At 41.4% G+C, this 19,194-nt stretch overlaps 1 protein-coding gene across 2 annotated transcripts in view; it reads left to right on the forward strand.

The window, feature by feature from the left end:
* Nucleotides 1–19,194, forward strand: part of DOCK11 (dedicator of cytokinesis 11) — a 1,219,508-nt gene that overhangs the window by 304,753 nt on the left and 895,561 nt on the right. For both annotated transcript variants that reach the window (XM_078688544.1, XM_078688546.1), the window contains exons 7-10: nt 3,218–3,352; nt 9,381–9,558; nt 11,969–12,048; nt 16,242–16,325. In XM_078688544.1, the coding sequence (XP_078544670.1) occupies nt 3,218–3,352; nt 9,381–9,558; nt 11,969–12,048; nt 16,242–16,325 (477 nt within the window). The remainder of the gene's footprint in view (nt 1–3,217; nt 3,353–9,380; nt 9,559–11,968; nt 12,049–16,241; nt 16,326–19,194) is intronic.

A 19,194-nucleotide genomic window follows, 5' to 3' on the forward strand; every position in this document is an offset into this window, starting at 1 on the left:
AATATTATGACTAGAGTTTAAACCAAAAAAACATATAACATAGGGGGTCAGTTAGAGTTTGGCAGAGTGAGTGAACTGCTATACAATAGCAGTTCATCTGAGCAGCCAAACCTGTGATTCCTCCGCTGAATTTAGAGGTGGGGAGCTGCTGAATGTTTATCAGCAGACTTTAGCTGGCTGTGTCAACGGTTAGGCTTGACCTGGCAGTCCATCTGCCGAGGGCCAACAGGTCGTAGTGACGTCTTGTCACTCTATTTACATCGAATGTGATGATCAGTAGATTTCTCTGCCTGGGACTGTCATTTAATGCATGGCAGTTTCACAGACAGGGTAATAAAAAAATGACCCCCACACATAGGTCACATACTTTCTGAGGATCACGGATGTTGTTTTTTGTTTCGTTTTTTCAGAAATAAACTACTGTTTTGATTGTTTATGGAAAAAATATGCCGAGCAGGGCCAAAATAACATGGAACCCGTTTGGCAAACCCTTCTGCTGTCTGCGCAAACCCACACTGACATTTGCTCTGAAGGCAGCGAGATCTAAGCTAGGCAGGTAGGAATCTCAAAATGGAACAGGCAATCTGTCCTCCACCTTGTGAGCGAAGTACAGCATCTCCTGTAACCTAGCAGGTGGCAGGCCACTACATAGGGTTTAAATGACTCCACTAGTGTATGCAGGGGGCAGACGTGTTGCCTGTCTCACAGTGGATGACTCAGCCTCCTCAGTTAAGACTGTGGTGAGGAAAACCTGGACTCAAATTAATGACATTTCAAGCATAGTATAGCTGGCTATACCTATTTGAATGAATAATGAAAGTTCTATCACACACTTTGTCAATGAGCCAGAAATTACAGACTGAATGTTGCACCAAATATAGGTACACTTATCACAGTTGTGACAAGTTTGAAATTCATAGGGCACATCTTGATGTAACTTTGTTTTAAGATAAAAAATACAAGACCTCCCAGTCGCCAACTTTCCCTTTTCCTTGTTGGATATTCTTCCTTCAGATGCCTCCACGTGGTAAGTCATCTACATGTAGGATTATCTTCTGAGTCTCCCCTCAGTACAGAATGTCCCCTTAATGGAATCCAATGCAGCATGTCACTCGAGACCATCCCCAGGATAGACTTAGAGAATGTACCTCTTGCCATGTTCTCCAGTGCTTCATCTGGACACGCTCCTAAATTTCTTGATTTTGATACAAGCTGATCATCTTTTCTACAATTGAGACTGTTAGACTCCAGTATACTACCACTAGGTTGCAGAGACAGTTTCTTGTCACAAAGTAAAGTTCATGCATTTTTTTTTAAAACAAATTTTATTGGTTTCATACATGCGTCTTACAATAATCCACATTCCTGGATCTACATCTCAAATCAACTTCTCCTTATTGCCCCACTTCATCTCGCGTGGCTCTCCAATGCTGATGCCATATCATAACGTCCTAAGAAATTACATATAGTTTAACAGCTATGCCATCTTGTGAATCTTAATTCTATACTAAACCTATTCCCAACTCCCTCTAACCCGCCCCCCTCCCCCCCCTCCCTCCCTCCCCACCGGTGTGTGTTACTGTGAGCCTCACTTGATCTCAAGTCGTGGTGCAGCTATCATTGTAAAGTTCATGCATTTTAAAGTCCTTTCAAACCTTTACTGCGTATAAGGTGATCCTGACACAGCACCAGAGTAAATGTATTTCTTCTCTTTGCTTTGAGGTGATACAAGTGTACTAAAACCAGCTTGAGATGAAATTTTTATTTCTTAATTTCAATTATTGGTATCTTCAGGTCATTGTAGATGTCCACTGGTACTCCATATTAAAACTGCCCTCGAGGGAGACCATTGTAGGATTCAAGCTTAAATTTGATATTATATATTAGTTTTAGGCCAAGATTGCGAATTAGAGATCCCCAGAATGTAATGATAATATTAACTTGTTTTTATTGAGTGCTTCCTGTGACACTGCCCTCATTACTTAGTGGTGTTTTCTAACAGCTATTACTATTGGCCAATCTATTGTCCTTGGAAAGGTGTGTCATACATGCTCGGATTCAAACTCACGACCTGCAGATTAGAGCAGAGTCAGTGATGAATATAGCGACTCTTGATCAAGGTCAGGATTAAAGTCTTTTTAATGGAGGAAGGACATTACCTGTAAAATGATGATGTCATTAGAATACAGTATACTAAGATCAACCAGTGTGGCAACTACAGATGTATACAGCTTACATTCCAAAGGTTAAGTGGGTGAAATTTAAGATATCATAAGTCATTAAATCACAAAATGTAAACTGTCTTTTAATCCTTTATAGAGAATGTTTTCAATGTAGGAAAATACTTCAAAAAATGTATTTAGTTGCACTTTTTTTTAAAGACTAGAATTGTTTCTCTCCCAGAAAAAAAATGACATATGCATTTGAAGCATTTTATCTAATTTTGTTCGGATGCAACAATTTTAATCCCATCTTCTTTACAGTGATAAAAAGTTACAAATATCGACATAGGTTTAAAATGCAGCTGGTTGTGTACTGCTGCCCAACATAAAATAGTAAAGTACATTTTGCAAAGGAGGTTCTCTTACTTTCTTAGAAAAACCCAATTCCAAATTTGTCACTTTTACTACATTAGAGTTGCTCTGTTTCCATAAAGTATGTTTATGTCTCTTCAATAGCACAGCCAATGTCAAGTATATGACTTAATCAAAAGGGCATGCCTTTTCAAACCTCTTGGAATAGTGCAAAATTGAAAGAAAGACTGGTTGTGACTCATGGTATTACATCCATGGGTCAATGCAAAACTTTATTGAGGGCATACCTTTAAAACACTAATACGTTTGTCAGCATTTGAATTTCAAATGCGTTTCGAATTTTAGGGACTCTCACCAAGTTATGTATAAAATGAACTGAAATCATTTGAATCGTTATGCACCAAGATTAAACCCTTGACTTTTTACTTAGTCATTTTCGAAGACTGAGTAGCATTCATATATATTAACAGATGTTACCAGTAATACTTGTGATTATTTTTCTTGGGAACAAATTCCAAAGGTCTGTTAAATATTAGTCTTTTTCTTATGGAAGTAAGGAATTCCATTGGTTCTTCTATCTATATGTTATCATTATGCTGATATTACAGTTGCTTTATGTTTATAGAAAATTCGTACAAATGTACATACAGCAGCATCTGAATATTTTGTCTTCATTTTTACAGGTGTTTAGGAGAAGATACTTTTACCTCACACAACTCCCAGATGGGTCTTACATTCTCAACTCCTACAAGGATGAGAAGAATTCAAAGGAATCCAAAGGCTGTATATTCTTGGATTCCTGCATTGATGTAATCCAGGTATGGTTGGCAAGTAGGTTGAAAAAGGTGATGTATTTACTGCACTCAGAAAATACCAAAAGCCTGATGCAAGGTTTTTACCAGATATGGTAAACACCTATGTCACGAGTTTTTCACTTGGAAATAAGGCATGGTATTTGGAATCGGTACTTCTGTTTCCTCTTTTTTCCGTGGCAAAAATTGTCAGGAAAAAACACTGGTGGTGTGATAATAATTAAACAATTTGAAATTCTAATCCCTGCACAAACTCCCATTTACAGGTATGGAAATGTAACCCGTTTTGTAATTCATGGCCTGGATTAAGTTTGCACTAATTGGTATTATGCCAGTTCCTTTCAATTCTTTGAAACATAGATATATTGCTAACATGGACAATGTACACAAGACCCTGGCAAGTGGCAGGATTGTTTGTTCCACATGATTTTGAAACATGTATGCAAAACCTATACTGACAAAAAAAAGCATAATTCATATCTCCAAGTGCATGGAATAGGAAAAAACAAATCAGTGTAAAGACAAATAATTACATGCACACAAATAAATGTATTATGCAATGTGCACACTGGGATAGTGTGCTCAGAAGTAGCTCAAACAAGTTCCTTGCAAAGACTAGTGTCAGAATCCCTTTCAGAGGGCCACAGGGCACGCAGAGGCTACTGGTGCTTGAGGTCTTTTACTCCTGATGACCTGGGGCCCAACCTACTATGGATCCCACTCAACTGGGACAAGTACCCCTTCTGCACTTGATTCTCACTGGTAGCTCTGGTTGAGCAGTCAAGGCTCACTCAGGAGAGGTGTAGATACAGGTCAGTGACCATGACTCATAACTCAAATTGCAAACAGTACAAACAATAAATCAATGTCCAGCCAAATACTTGCTTTTATAAGAAAAAGTAGTATTTTATTTCTAACTCTACAGATGCAAACAAATGCAACATTCAAGTGCAACAACACAGTCCCCCTTGAGGTTGTGGCTCTAGTAGTAGTCAGGCTAATCCCTGAGGTGTGGGGCACACCTCAGCTCCCTTTATGTTACTGTTTAGAGTGAATGCACAAAACAGCCCCTGTCAGTCAGAACGGGACATTGATTCCATAGGCAGGCAGAGGCACAGAATGATAAAGCAGGAAAATACCCACTTTCTAAAAGTGCCATTTTCAAACACACAATTAAAAAATAATCTTCACTATAGGATGTATTTTTAGATCCTGAGCTCCTGGAGCCCAAACTTCAAATCTACAGCTGTTCCCAATTGAAAGTTACACTTGTAAAAGGTTACAAGGCTGCTCTAATGCTAGCTTATGGGAGAGTTAGTCCTTACAATAGTGAAAAAGGAAATTCGCACTATTTCACTATCAGGGCATGTAAAACACACTGCTACTTGCCCTACCTTTCACATACACTGCGCCCTGCCCAAGAGAGTACCTTGGGCCTACCTTTGGGGTGCCTTACATGTAATAAAAGGGAACGTTTGGGCATGGCAATTGGTTGCACTTGCCGATTCGACATGACAGTTTAGAACTGCATACACATACACTGCTGTGGCAGGCCTGAGACATGTTTGCAGGGCTACTCATGTGGGTAATTACAAAAAGGGGGTGGTGATGGACAGAGTATCTGAGTTAATCAGAACACTCCTACCCAGTCAACAGATCAGGGCTTGATCCATCACCGTTTTTTAGCTCACTGCACCATCCCAGTTCAGAACCTGGCTATATGCAAATTAGTCTGTCCCTGGCCCAGTGCATCATGGGAACAGGGCAGACCAAACTACCAAGCCAATTCTTCACTGGAAAGGAAACAAGCTTCCGGGGACCGGTTTCTGGCATTACAGCCGTCTTCGGCCCGGCTTGCTTGAATCCTGATGGTGCAATGAGCAAGGGACTCACGTCTGAGCATACCCTTCCACACTCATGGTGGCCAAAATAATTACAAAAAGGGGGTGGTGATGGACAGAGTATCTGAGTTAATCAGAACACTCCTACCCAGTCAACAGATCAGGGCTTGATCCATCACCGTTTTTTAGCTCACTGCACCATCCCAGTTCAGAACCTGGCTATATGCAAATTAGTCTGTCCCTGGCCCAGTGCATCATGGGAACAGGGCAGACCAAACTACCAAGCCAATTCTTCACTGGAAAGGAAACAAGCTTCCGGGGACCGGTTTCTGGCATTACAGCCGTCTTCGGCCCGGCTTGCTTGAATCCTGATGGTGCAATGAGCAAGGGACTCACGTCTGAGCATACCCTTCCACACTCATGGTGGCCAAAATAATTACAAAAAGGGGGTGATGATGGACAGAGTATCTGAGTTAATCAGAACACTCCTACCCAGTCAACAGATCAGGGCTTGATCCATCCCCGTTTTTTAGCTCACTGCACCATCCCAGTTCAGAACCTGGCTATATGCAAATTAGTCTGTCCCTGGCCCAGTGCATCATGGGAACAGGGCAGACCAAACTACCAAGCCAATTCTTCACTGGAAAGGAAACAAGCTTCCGGGGACCGGTTTCTGGCATTACAGCCGTCTTCGGCCCGGCTTGCTTGAATCCTGATGGTGCAATGAGCAAGGGACTCACGTCTGAGCATACCCTTCCACACTCATGGTGGCCAAAATAATTACAAAAAGGGGGTGGTGATGGACAGAGTATCTGAGTTAATCAGAACACTCCTACCCAGTCAACAGATCAGGGCTTGATCCATCACCGTTTTTTTAGCTCACTGCACCATCCCAGTTCAGGACCTGGCTATATGCAAATTAGTCTGTCCCTGGCCCAGTGCATCATGGGAACAGGGCAGACCAAACTACCAAGCCAATTCTTCACTGGAAAGGAAACAAGCTTCCGGGGACCGGTTTCTGGCATTACAGCCGTCTTCGGCCCGGCTTGCTTGAATCCTGATGGTGCAATGAGCAAGGGACTCACGTCTGAGCATACCCTTCCACACTCATGGTGGCCAAAATAATTACAAAAAGGGGGTGGTGATGGACAGAGTATCTGAGTTAATCAGAACACTCCTACCCAGTCAACAGATCAGGGCTTGATCCATCACCGTTTTTTAGCTAACTGCACCATCCCAGTTCAGAACCTGGCTATATGCAAATTAGTCTGTCCCTGGCCCAGTGCATCATGGGAACAGGGCAGACCAAACTACCAACCCAATTCTTCACTGGAAAGGAAACAAGCTTCCGGGGACCGGTTTCTGGCATTACAGCCGTCTTCGGCCCGGCTTGCTTGAATCCTGATGGTGCAATGAGCAAGGGACTCACGTCTGAGCATACCCTTCCACACTCATGGTGGCCAAAATAATTACAAAAAGGGGGTGGTGATGGACAGAGTATCTGAGTTAATCAGAACACTCCTACCCAGTCAACAGATCAGGGCTTGATCCATCACCGTTTTTTAGCTCACTGCACCATCCCAGTTCAGAACCTGGCTATATGCAAATTAGTCTGTCCCTGGCCCAGTGCATCATGTGAACAGGGCAGACCAAACTACCAAGCCAATTCTTCACTGGAAAGGAAACAAGCTTCCGGGGACCGGTTTCTGGCATTACAGCCGTCTTCGGCCTGGCTTGCTTGAATCCTGATGGTGCAATGAGCAAGGGACTCACGTCTGAGCATACCCTTCCACACTCATGGTGGCCAAAATAATTACAAAAAGGGGGTGGTGATGGACAGAGTATCTGAGTTAATCAGAACACTCCTACCCAGTCAACAGATCAGGGCTTGATCCATCACCGTTTTTTAGCTCACTGCACCATCCCAGTTCAGAACCTGGCTATATGCAAATTAGTCTGTCCATGGCCCAGTGCATCATGGGAACAGGGCAGACCAAACTACCAAGCCAATTCTTCACTGGAAAGGAAACAAGCTTCCGGGGACCGGTTTCTGGCATTACAGCCGTTTTCGGCCCGGTTTGCTTGAATCCTGATGGTGCAATGAGCAAGGGACTCACGTCTGAGCATACCCTTCCACACTCATGGTGGCCAAAATAATTACAAAAAGGGGGTGGTGATGGACAGAGTATCTGAGTTAATCAGAACACTCCTACCCAGTCAACAGATCAGGGCTTGATCCATCACCGTTTTTTAGCTCACTGCACCATCCCAGTTCAGAACCTGGCTATATGCAAATTAGTCTGTCCCTGGCCCAGTGCATCATGGGAACAGGGCAGACCAAACTACCAAGCCAATTCTTCACTGGAAAGGAAACAAGCTTCCGGGGACCGGTTTCTGGCATTACAGCCGTCTTCGGCCCGGCTTGCTTGAATCCTGATGGTGCAATGAGCAAGGGACTCACGTCTGAGCATACCCTTCCACACTCATGGTGGCCAAAATAATTACAAAAAGGGGGTGGTGATGGACAGAGTATCTGAGTTAATCAGAACACTCCTACCCAGTCAACAGATCAGGGCTTGATCCATCACCGTTTTTTAGCTCACTGCACCATCCCAGTTCAGAACCTGGCTATATGCAAATTAGTCTGTCCCTGGCCCAGTGCATCATGGGAACAGGGCAGACCAAACTACCAAGCCAATTCTTCACTGGAAAGGAAACAAGCTTCCGGGGACCGGTTTCTGGCATTACAGCCGTCTTCGGCCCGGCTTGCTTGAATCCTGATGGTGCACAATCAATGCTGCAGGCCTAATAGTAGCAATTGATTAACCGGCCCTGGGCACACATAGTGCCATTTACAAGGGACTTACTAGTAAATCAAATATGACAATCATGGATATCATACTTACAATTTACATGGAGAGCATATGCACTTTAGTTCTGATTAGTAGTGGTAAAGTGCCAGAATCCTAAGGCCAACAAAAACAGGGTAAGAAAAATAAGAGGCAAAAGGCAAAAAGTTAGGGGATAACCCTCAAAAAGGGCTAGGTCCCACAGTTTTATTATGAGAAATCATTATCCCACAGTCTATAAGGGTGCTCCTGTGTACTTCCTGCAAAATAGTGTTAATTCCAGCAGCCTTTTTTTAGAATGAAATATAGAAATGCAAAAATTGGTGTGAAAAATAAGGCGAATTTTGTGAATAACTATAAAGTTGCAAATTTTTGGGTGTTCACTCCTTTCTAAATAGCCACTTCCTTGGTGACAGCCATGTCCCAGGTCCTGTATCTAAAGTTAGTGGTGATGTATGACACGGTGGTGACATATCCTCAAAGGCTCTGTGACGATCCATCAGAAGTTCTGATGCTCTGCTCAAGCCTCCCTGCATAGGCCTGTCGAATGCTTCATTACTAACTTGACTTGCCTTGACAGCCACCATGAGAGTTGCCATATGTTAGTCCAACCATTGAACTTGCTTTCTTAATGCTTGAGATGTATTGGGCACGGGTAGCGAAAACAAGGAGGCCAGAAACGTTGGTCTGCTGCAAAGGGGACCCAATTTCTGCCCCTACCAGTTCACACAGTGGCCCCACAATTATACTGCTGTGGAAGGATACGCTTTGCACTCTTCATGATCTCTCAAGAAGCACAGCCATATTGAATTCCAGCTGGACACTCTCCCAGAATGCCATGCTCTAAATTCAACTTTGTGCACGAATTGGGCTCCAGGATCCGATGCACAGCGTAAAAAATTTATACAGAGCAAAATATTGTGAGATCTTCTTGGTATCCCTTTAGAATTTAGGGAAATTCGGAACTATGAAGAAATATGAACTTATCGCATGCAATTTGCCAATGCAATCAATTGTGATAAAGTACGGGGTACTGATACCTGTTTGTACCGAAATTTCTGTGTCTTTACTCCTCTTATACATTTATAATCTCATTTATTATCCTCTTTGAGAATTATATTAACTGACTTTTTGATAACCAGTCAATTAGTACGTTCTTTAGTCTGTACTCACTGTACTTATGATGCCTGAAGAGTAAGTTATAAAATGCTCTTTCTTGTTTGGAATGACTGCACTTCTTGCAAGCGATCATTCCCTGGCATATGTAGAAGCAAATTATTTATAACACTGAATAGCTCGAGTGAACTGTGTGCACCAAAGAGCCCTCTCTCTGTCTCCACGCAGTGTCCCAAGATGCGGCGCAATGGATTCGAGCTCAAGATGTTAGAGAAGTACAGTCATTATCTGGCAGCCGAGACCGAAGCGGAAATGGAGGAGTGGCTGGCCACGCTGAGAAAGATCATACAGATCAATACCGACAGCCTGATGCAAGAGAAGAAGGACACAGTGGAGGCGGCTCAAGGTTAACCCTCCAGAATGAAATATTAATACACGTCCATTAACACGCACTGCATGTACTGCGCATTAAAAAAACACATTGTCTGTCGTGTGTTCAAAATATCCGATTAAAATGAGCAAGCTGTCCTAATGACAAATGTGTGCAACTGTACAAAAAAACAAACAGAAATCACCCTTAAATAAGCATGCAATTTTTAGCCAACTCGGTGATTTGAAACTTGTGTCTTTGTCAACAAGTTGCTTTCTGCCATCTTGACTATGAACACATTCGTTAATTTGTGCCTGTGGTTAGAAATGATGCTGTAATTTTCAGCGCTGTGGGCAACATAATAATTGGAGTGTTGGAGTGCTCTCTGTATACTGGAAAAGTTACGTTTTGGGGGTGTTTTGTAGTATTTAGGCACTAACAAAAGGGTACTCTTTAAGCCTGTTGCCATCCGTAGATATATCTGCCTTTAGTCTGAAAGTGATCGGTCTCACTTACTCTAGACTCAAACACCGAGCATAGAAAACAAACTTATGAGAACTAAAACCATATAGTTTGAGAGGAATGGTGAATCCACCATTTTTAGGTTTTGCTAAGAAGAGCTTAGTTTAATAGAGACCTCATGTTACCAATATTTTTAAAAAGTAAATATAAAACTTAGTACAGAGAGTGGAGTCTAGTCAGCCTAGTTTAAACATTGCTTTAGTGCATTTTCGTGGTTTGCCATTGCTTGAATGGGCTGTCCATCAAAGACATGGCTATGTGTAGGTAGTGACCCTTTCAAGTTTGTGCTTACATTGCTTTTGGTTATGTGCTTGATTAGTCATATGTTAGGCTTCATGAACAACATGGCATGCAGAGTGTAATTGTGAATCAGTGTGTACTTTACTGAGGGCAATTTTACAAATACGTGTAATGACACAGTTAATTATACAGGATTGAATCCATGGGGGAAAGAAACCAGGGAAACATTTCATGTAAATTTAGAATATATTTTGTGTAGTAAACATGTTGGACATATTAACTTCATATGTTCAAGCACATGGGTCAGTAGCACTGCGTTACATTCAATGGCATATAACCAACAAAATACTGTGCACAAGTGCTCGTGAAGTGTATTGACGGTGCAAGTGACACACGATGTGGTATCAACAGTGAGAGTGATGGGCGCAACAGCAAGTGAGAGAAAACCACGATATACATGTTTAGGATACCGCGACAATAAATGACAAGAGAAATCAATTTTTAACTCTGTAGGGTATCTGTGGGTAGGGGCGCCAAGAGTTCCACTGTGGGAGTCAACAACGTTTCGGCCTGCAAAAGTCTTAGGCCATTATCAGGACCAGGTTACATTAGTTCAATTGCAGTGTGAATATCTGGACGAATGACAGCGATCAGCCTATGAGTCTGTCAGTCTTTCAGGAATAAATCACAAGCGGCCGGCAGACTTCATGACAGCAGACTGCATGACGTCCGACTGCCGGCCGCTTGTGAGTTATTCCTGAAAGACTGACATGTTTACTACATGAAATATATTCTACATTGACATGAAATGTTTCCCCTGGTTTCTTTCCCCCATGGATTCAGTCCTGTATAATTAACTGTGTCATTATACGTATATGTATAAAAGTCCTTTGAAACGAAACCCTTGAGACGTTGTTTGTTACAGATTATTGCCCTGGTCTCTTTAGGGTTTATGGGCTACCTCCTGTTGTCTGGTACTGTATGTACTTTACTGACATGGTGACATTGTAATTGCCTTTTTAAAGCTAATGCCATTGACTGATCACCCTTTCATGTTCATTTGTTGTACATTTATGCAAACGGGAGTACAAGGAATAACTTCGTACTACAAAAATAACCCCCTGTGAGCCCATTATAGTCATCGTTTTGTGAAGTGTGGGGCTGGTTTAAAAAATATTTCAAGGGCTGATTTTGGTTTGCAGTCTTGCCCTGAAGCTATCACCCTCTCCACATTTTCCCTCCTTTGTTGATCTTCTCCTTTTCCACAGTAGGTTTCACTACTGATTCCTCTCGTTTACTTTTTATTATATCAATAGCACTAATGAATTATCTGTTACCTTACATACTTTATAGTTAACAGCAATTTCCATAAGATTACTAAAGTTAATTTGCTTTTTTAAATAAATGAACAAAATAGAGGTTATGGTTTTAGTTATTATGGTGTATATATGTTTGCTGTCAATGTTTTTTTATCACAACACTGTGTAGCTTCTGAAACACTAATCTCTTATTTCATCTGTGCACTTGCTTTCTTGCTGAAATAAAAGCTCCCACCCCCTACAACACACACAACTTGCCTCTTGGAATCTCATTTGCTTCTAACAGCAAATACCCTAAAAAATTAATTGAACTCAACAGTAGTTTGGCTAGTAGTTTGTAACATCTGCTTTCCATGATTCTGCAGATGATGAAACAAGCAGCCAAGGAAAATCAGAAAGCATCATGGAAAGTCTGGAAAGAAGCATGCACCCTGAGCTTGTAAAGGTATTGTGCCCACGAACAATCTATTTAAATGCACAATTTTGGGGACAACCCAAGAAGCACTGCCTTTTAATAAAAAAATAAACTCTGTGCCAGTGACTGTGACATTCCTCGGAAGTTTAGCATCTCAGTAATATCCCAAAAACCCTGTTTCGATTAGTGGTCCTAGATTTTTTTACTTGAATCCCCTGCATTAGAAATGGGTGTATGGCTTTCCATTTGCATTCATACACATCTAGCCTGGGCGTGCTCAGCGCAGGACGAGGGTGTTTGCCCAATTGTTAAAAAAAAAACAGCACTGAAGAGAGCACAGCATGTAAACAAAAAGCTGGTGTCTGAAAAGCTGCTAAGTATTTCTGTACAAAAAGTTCCCATTCTGTTTGGGGACCCTGAAGGCCCCACAAGGGTAGATGTTGTTTAAGTCTACATCTTACTTAGTGGGGGCTTTTAGGGTTCCTCCTAAAGTGCTGTTGTGTATGTACCTCTAGAGGAACTGTCCTATCTTTTTTGTGCGGATATAAAGATACTACTAGTGAAATACCATTGTGAATAGCAAACAATTGCAATCTTACAAAAAAGTGTACATTTACCTTTGTAAATCAGTCTCTGGGTGTCAAAGCATTTCAAATGACCACTATGTCTGTTTTTTTAAGAGCTGTTCTTTAACAGCTTCTAGTAAGAAATGACAAGTATGTCATTGCTTTTGGTCACCTGATTCCCAAGATATGTATTATATTCTAACCTTTCTGGATCAGTGTATGACCATTATTTGGTAGCATTGTATCTTGTGCCACATTCCCTTCGCTACAGACAACACATGCCCCTCTCTAAGTAAATCTGGACTGGAGAAACTCTCACAGGGATTCTGAGTGACATTTCAAGTCCGTCATTGGCAGTCTCATTTTACAAGCTTTAATACAAGAGACTTTTAGGTCATTCAAAAACATAATCCTCCTTATTGTAAGAAATGCCCCAGACAAGATCTACACAGATCCAAGAATGTTTTGAGGTGGTGGTTGTAGTGGTGTCAGATTTATCCCATCTACTAGCCAGTGATTGGAGGATTTCTACCACTCAGTTCTAACAATTTTACTGCAGTCCTTCCACCTCCTTTTGCAGCACTTCTGCTTTGCCTTAATGTGAAATTATCCATGAACGCTCATTTCAAGATGGTAGTATCCAGCTGTCACAAGTCAGGCCTGTCTTCAGCCTCTTGGCCACTCCCCTACCTGACAGGGTCAAAATACGTTTTCCCTCCTATTGTGGCTGGAGCTTAAATGTCTCTGAGAATCCTCAGGATGAATACAAGAAGCCCTCCCTGGCATTTCCAAGTCAAAAACAGTTGAATATAGCTACCCTTTCTTCTGCAAACAAGTTGTCACCAGTTAAAACCCGTTGTCCTTTCCTGAGGCGAGGCAAGACATTGTCCTCTGAGCCAGGGTCATTAAGTCCCCCAACCAAGGATGTGTATTCCAGTTCTGGAGGTGTGATGATTGGCAGAACTGGTTTTCAGTCAGTTCTAGCTCAGGCAGCCCAAAGTACATTTTATACAAATCTACTTTTCTGCATAGGTCATCAATAATCTGATTTTTCCGCTAAGTCACATTTAACAACTAAACAGGGACTATCTTTGAATCATTTTTCTAGCCATTTTCTAAGTGGAGATGGAAACTAAATATTTTAATTCCACATAAGCATGTTAGGGAAAGATCAAGACAGGCCCACAAAGTGAAATAGCTTTTAGGTTTTATTTTACTGTGAAGGCACACTAACCCCAATATGTAGTGTGCTCTATTTTTATATATTAGTACCCTTTGAGGGTTGACTTATGGATATATAAAAATAGGCATTTCCAACATAGAAAAAGATTTTTTCCCTACCAAGTATCACTTCAGTTCTTTTAAACTGCAGACCAGTCAGAGCACAGTGGTTCTTCTAGCAGACATAGATTTTTGTCATATATGTATGAGGTGTAAATGCACTCTTCTGCCCACGTGTTATATGTATGTGTTTATGCTGTAGGTGCATTAAGACACCATTACATTGGACTTACAGTGAAGTGAGGTAGGCCAAAATCAGAGTTCCAATGTACAGCTCATGTTTAGAGGAAAAATGTAGGCATTTTTCTACTGTTTTGCAGAGGCAAAGTGCACAGAGTCATAGAGTCAACAAAAATAGGGTCCAGAAAAAGAAAAATCTGGGGTAATCTTGCAGGAAAATCAGGTTAGGAGCACCTTTTCTGTGAGATGTGCGAGCCTGTAATCGCTGCGTAGCCTGAAGATTATGTGGAGCTTTGCTGTCAGGAGGAGCCTGAGCGTGTAAGGACTGTGTATCCTGAGTGATCGCTTTGTTTTTATAGGCCTGCACATGTAACATCTGTGTGATCTGAGGAATGATTTGCCAATTATATCTGCACTTGTGCGACCTGTATAGCCTTATGGATTTGTCGTGTGCATTTTTGATTAGCCTGCTAGATCTCTATATAGTGAGAGATAGGTGTGCTATTCAAAGCCTAAGAGATCTATGTAAAATACATGAGTGCTCTACTAACTGACTTATGGAGCTATATCTACTCTTGTAAACCTTGTTACAGCTCTCTGTCCTACGCCTATAAGGGCTCTGTAAATGATTGCTGCCTGAGTTTCTGCGATAAGTATGATATGAGCGACTCTGCTGACTGAAGCATTATCCTGCTGGATGTAACCTAATAAATAGTTTCTGATAACCATACCGTATACTGTAAGATCTCTGTAGGCTGTAGGATAGGGTTGTTTGATGCCTGAACAGGGGTGTGTGTGTGTGTGTGTGTCTTTCTGTGTTTTTGCAGTTTGAAACTTGAGGTAGTTTAACAGAGCAATGTTTGATAAGTCCACTTTCTAAAGCCTAGGCCTGTATATTCGTTGTACCCAATGTGATAGAGAGCTCTGTGAACTCAGCATGTTATATAGGTGTAATATGAGAGATCAGATATGTGAAGCCAGAGTGATAGCTTTTCTTGGAAAACCTTGAGCAGCATTAAGATCTGGGTAAGCTGAGAGACTGCCATGCTATATAAAGCTTACATCAATCTGACTTGTGTATGCTGGATAACATAAAGTCAGACCCTAGGCATATAAGTATTAACAACTAATACTGACGTTCCTTGCCCAAAGGTGAGAAGAATAAACACTTTCATTATGCAGAATACTACTTTACCTTTCAATATGTAAGACCCTTTGACTCTATGCCTTTTTGTCTGCCTTACAATCACTGCATAATCATGTTTGCTTCAGTTATTTTTGTGTGCATTTAAAACTACCGGCCAGGTCAAAGTATTAACGTGAAGTTCCAACACATCACTGTAATCAAAATGTCTATATTGTTGTGATATCAAGAAGCATTACATTTCTCCTGTGCACACATTGCAAATACATACACAGCTCTGCTTGAAAAAGTTAGACATATCTATATTGAAAACAAAGCTAAAGTAGGTAAGTTGAGATATCTCACATTTTGCTTAAAATAATAAAATTGAACACAATTTTAAAACACCTGCCATCCTGGACCTTATTCAAGACATGTGGGTTAACACCTCATTCAGTCTTCCTTATTTGTGAAATTTGTAAGGCTTATTATATTCATTTGTACATTTGTGATGTGGTGGCAGCGGCTACTGATGAAGAAAAGCCTTCTTGCTTACATAAGGCAAGAATCATTGTTACCCCACCTTCTTCTTTTAACTACTTCCTTATGTATACAAGGCATCACAATCAATTTTTTTGGCATCATATCCACAAATCGTCTATGGATTATATCGGGGAAAATGTATATGTTAAATATTCACAAGGGATCACTAGCAATTGTTTTGTAGCATCATGTCCTTGAATCTTCAATGAATTATAGCCGGGGAAATGTATGTGTTAAGTAATAGGGCTCTTAATGATAGTATGCTGTGTGGATGGTGTGGGGTGCCTTGACGTGCATCTGGTGGCTTACAGAGTCAATAATGCTGGGTCACAATTATTCTGTTACAATTAGGTATTCTTTTAATGCCAAAATACATAATAAAGAACGGTTCTAAATATACATTACAAGGACAAGTTCAAAGAATTCTACCTGGGGCACACTGCATGTTATATTATCTAAATCAAATGCTTCGCTCATTTCTCAGATAGAGCTTTGCTGCCTAGAACCATAATTCTACATTTATTTTCCAGTATGGGAGAGAAACTGAACAGATGAACAAACTATGCAGAAGCGAAGGCAGACAGAAACTATTTTCTTTTGATTCGGATGTCCAGGTAACCTTTACTTTAGTGCTGTACTATTGTTATTGCTAGTAGTGAATTTGTATTTTGTAATTTGTACTATGACATAAATAGGCACAACGAATGTGTACATGAACATGGAGTAATATTGCCACCCTAAGCTAAGTTACATTTTGCTACCACCTGCACCCTCATTGAACAATCTTTGCCGTGTTCAAGAGCAGTGTGAGAACCCCAGTCTAGGGTACGACAGGCAGTCGCCTAATATTGGCACATCCTAGAACCTGCATTCAAATAGATACTTCAGACAGGGAAATATGTAGCATCTGGAGGATTGTCTTCGAGAGTCTCTGTCATGATGATGAGCTCTATTCACAAATGGAGTGCTAGCAAGGTCATAAATGTGCTCCTTCGGTTTACACCTGCGTGAGGAGCAAATTTCTCACTTTCTTGGAATTCACAAAGTGCACCCAGTGTTGCTCTGGAAAGCTTCAACCATATCATAGTTCAACAAATACTCACATGTGTAAATATATACATACATCCGCATCTGTAGCAGGTTTATATTTCCACATTCCTAAAGACAATGCATTGGTGCATTTCACTGTTCAATATCTTAGTTTTTATTTTTCAATGGGGAAGCTGTTTTTGACTATAATTCAACATCTGTCCCTGCACCTCTACCAATTTTGCAGGTGCTGTTCCCATTTTCACACTGAAGATAGATTTACTCCTGTCCTGTGTATGAGTAAATGACTGATCCCCAGCTTGATAAAAATATTCGAACAACCACACACCATATCAACGGATTTTCTTCCAAGTAAAATTTCACCATGTTGGAAGAATTCAAAGTGTGAATTTATACAGAACCCCACGATTCCAGATTCTAGATTTATTCACACAGATGCTGCAAAAGTTGCAAATTTGTACCAATATTGTTACTCCTACTTTTGAAGCAAATTTCTGACTGCCTTGGAATTTCACAAGTAGTACTGAAAATCTGTAATAGTCACAGATTTCCATGAATAAGAAATTGGGTTACTGGTTGAAGGAGGTGAAAACCCCACTTAGGCAACAATCAGAATCCTTGTCAGAGTGAACGGCAAAAAGTCACTAAACTAACCTGTGCTTAACTTACTGGAAGCTTGACAGAAAAGCAGTCATGCTTAACTTAGAGGCAATGTGTAAAGCATCCAATCAGTAGAAACAGAGTTATGAACTTTATACAGTTTTTAGTGAAATCTAGTGCCTTAAAACATCAAAGCGCCAACTGCAGGGTTGCGCAATGCTCAGTCAAAGGTTAAGGTAGACCTCGACAAAGCGTTGGTCAGATTTAAAGGGTGAATTAGGCCCGGTTTATCAATTTACCATAGCATTTAGAAGAATTTATGAAGAAAAGTTCCGGAGAAGGTAGAGTTCAGCAGTACAAGCCAGCAGGCGATGTCCAAGGAGGAGGCGTCATCGTTGGGGAGCTGCTGGACGAGGTTGCAGGCAGTAGCTCAAATATGCTCCATGTCCTGGAGAGGTCCAGCTGAACAGGATTTGCTGTAGTAGAGAAGAACAAAGCAGAAGATACCGCAAAATCAGGTCGACCGGGGATGCACCTTTAGAACATCGGATGACAGGTAGGGCCTGGTCTACTTTCGATTCTCAAGGAACCAACACCATTACCAGGGGATCTCGATCTCGGGGCACCACTTGAGGGGTGTGGACTCACTCCAGAAAAAGCCAACAGCTGGGTTCAAGGCCTTAGGAGCTGGTAATGTCCCTATAGCTCACACAGGACAGCCAACTAGCTCTTGGAGTCATGTCTGTTAATCCTGAGTTCAAGGAAATGACCTAGCTCTCCTTCAAGCAGCAAGGCAGTCCTACAAGCAGCAAGACGATCGTTCCATGAATGAATGAAAGAATGTTCTCTGCCTACTGAAATTCTGCCTCTAGACCAGTATAAATGTGTTATTTATACTGACGGATAAGCACAAACCGCTATGGGGGTAAACAAGCTTATAGTGCTGCATGCGCGATCGTTAAAGGTCGTATGCGAGATGGCAAATTCAGGCCTATGGTCACAAAAACGCAATCTCTAGGAGATTGTACAGCTCAGCGAGCTTAACTACAAGCATTCAAAATGGCACTTGAAAATACGGATCGCGAATTTCCCACTCTCATAGTGTGCGATTCTTTCTATTGTGTCCAATCTTACAATGAATAGTTACAGAATTGGCTTCAAAACGGTTTCAAAGATGCAAAGGTGGCACAATCAAGCATAAAACGTTTTGGGAACAAGTAGTTCAGTTACGAGAAGAACTACAAAACACTCACGTGATACACACACTGAGTCATCAACGTGATGGCGTTCACGTTGAAGGGAATTAATTGGCTGATGAAGCAGCGAAGACAGCTGTGCAAACAGCTTCCACCCTTGCAATCACTCGTTCAAAAATGAAAATAGACAGTGAAATAATGATGGCTGTCAATGCTACAAGCAAAGGCAGCGGTGCAGTATTAACTAAAGGGTTTCCACTCAAATACTCATATATAACTGATACAAACAATGTTTCGTTTGCTCGAATTCCTGGAGTGGGGGATAGAGTAATTCCAAACATGGAACATAGATTAGGACTAATCCTAGCAGCACATGAAGGGCTCGCCTCTGCTAACGCAGGTGTTTCCGCCAAAGTATCGTTATTAAAACAAGGTACTGGTGGCCAGGCATTAGGAAACAGACCAGAAACTATGTTCTGGACTGTGAAATAAGTCTCAACTGTGAAACGTCCTGCCCAGACGCCCCCTGTTAATTTCAGATAAACTGAGTCTTTATCGGCACATACGCAATCGGCATGCTACATTCTGACCAGGGTCCTGCGTTTAGCTCTCGAGCTTACAAAGAAGCCATGGCCAG

The sequence above is a fragment of the Lissotriton helveticus genome, chromosome 4_1 (assembly GCF_964261635.1).
Source record: "Lissotriton helveticus chromosome 4_1, aLisHel1.1, whole genome shotgun sequence".
NCBI classification, from domain to species: domain Eukaryota; kingdom Metazoa; phylum Chordata; class Amphibia; order Caudata; family Salamandridae; genus Lissotriton; species Lissotriton helveticus.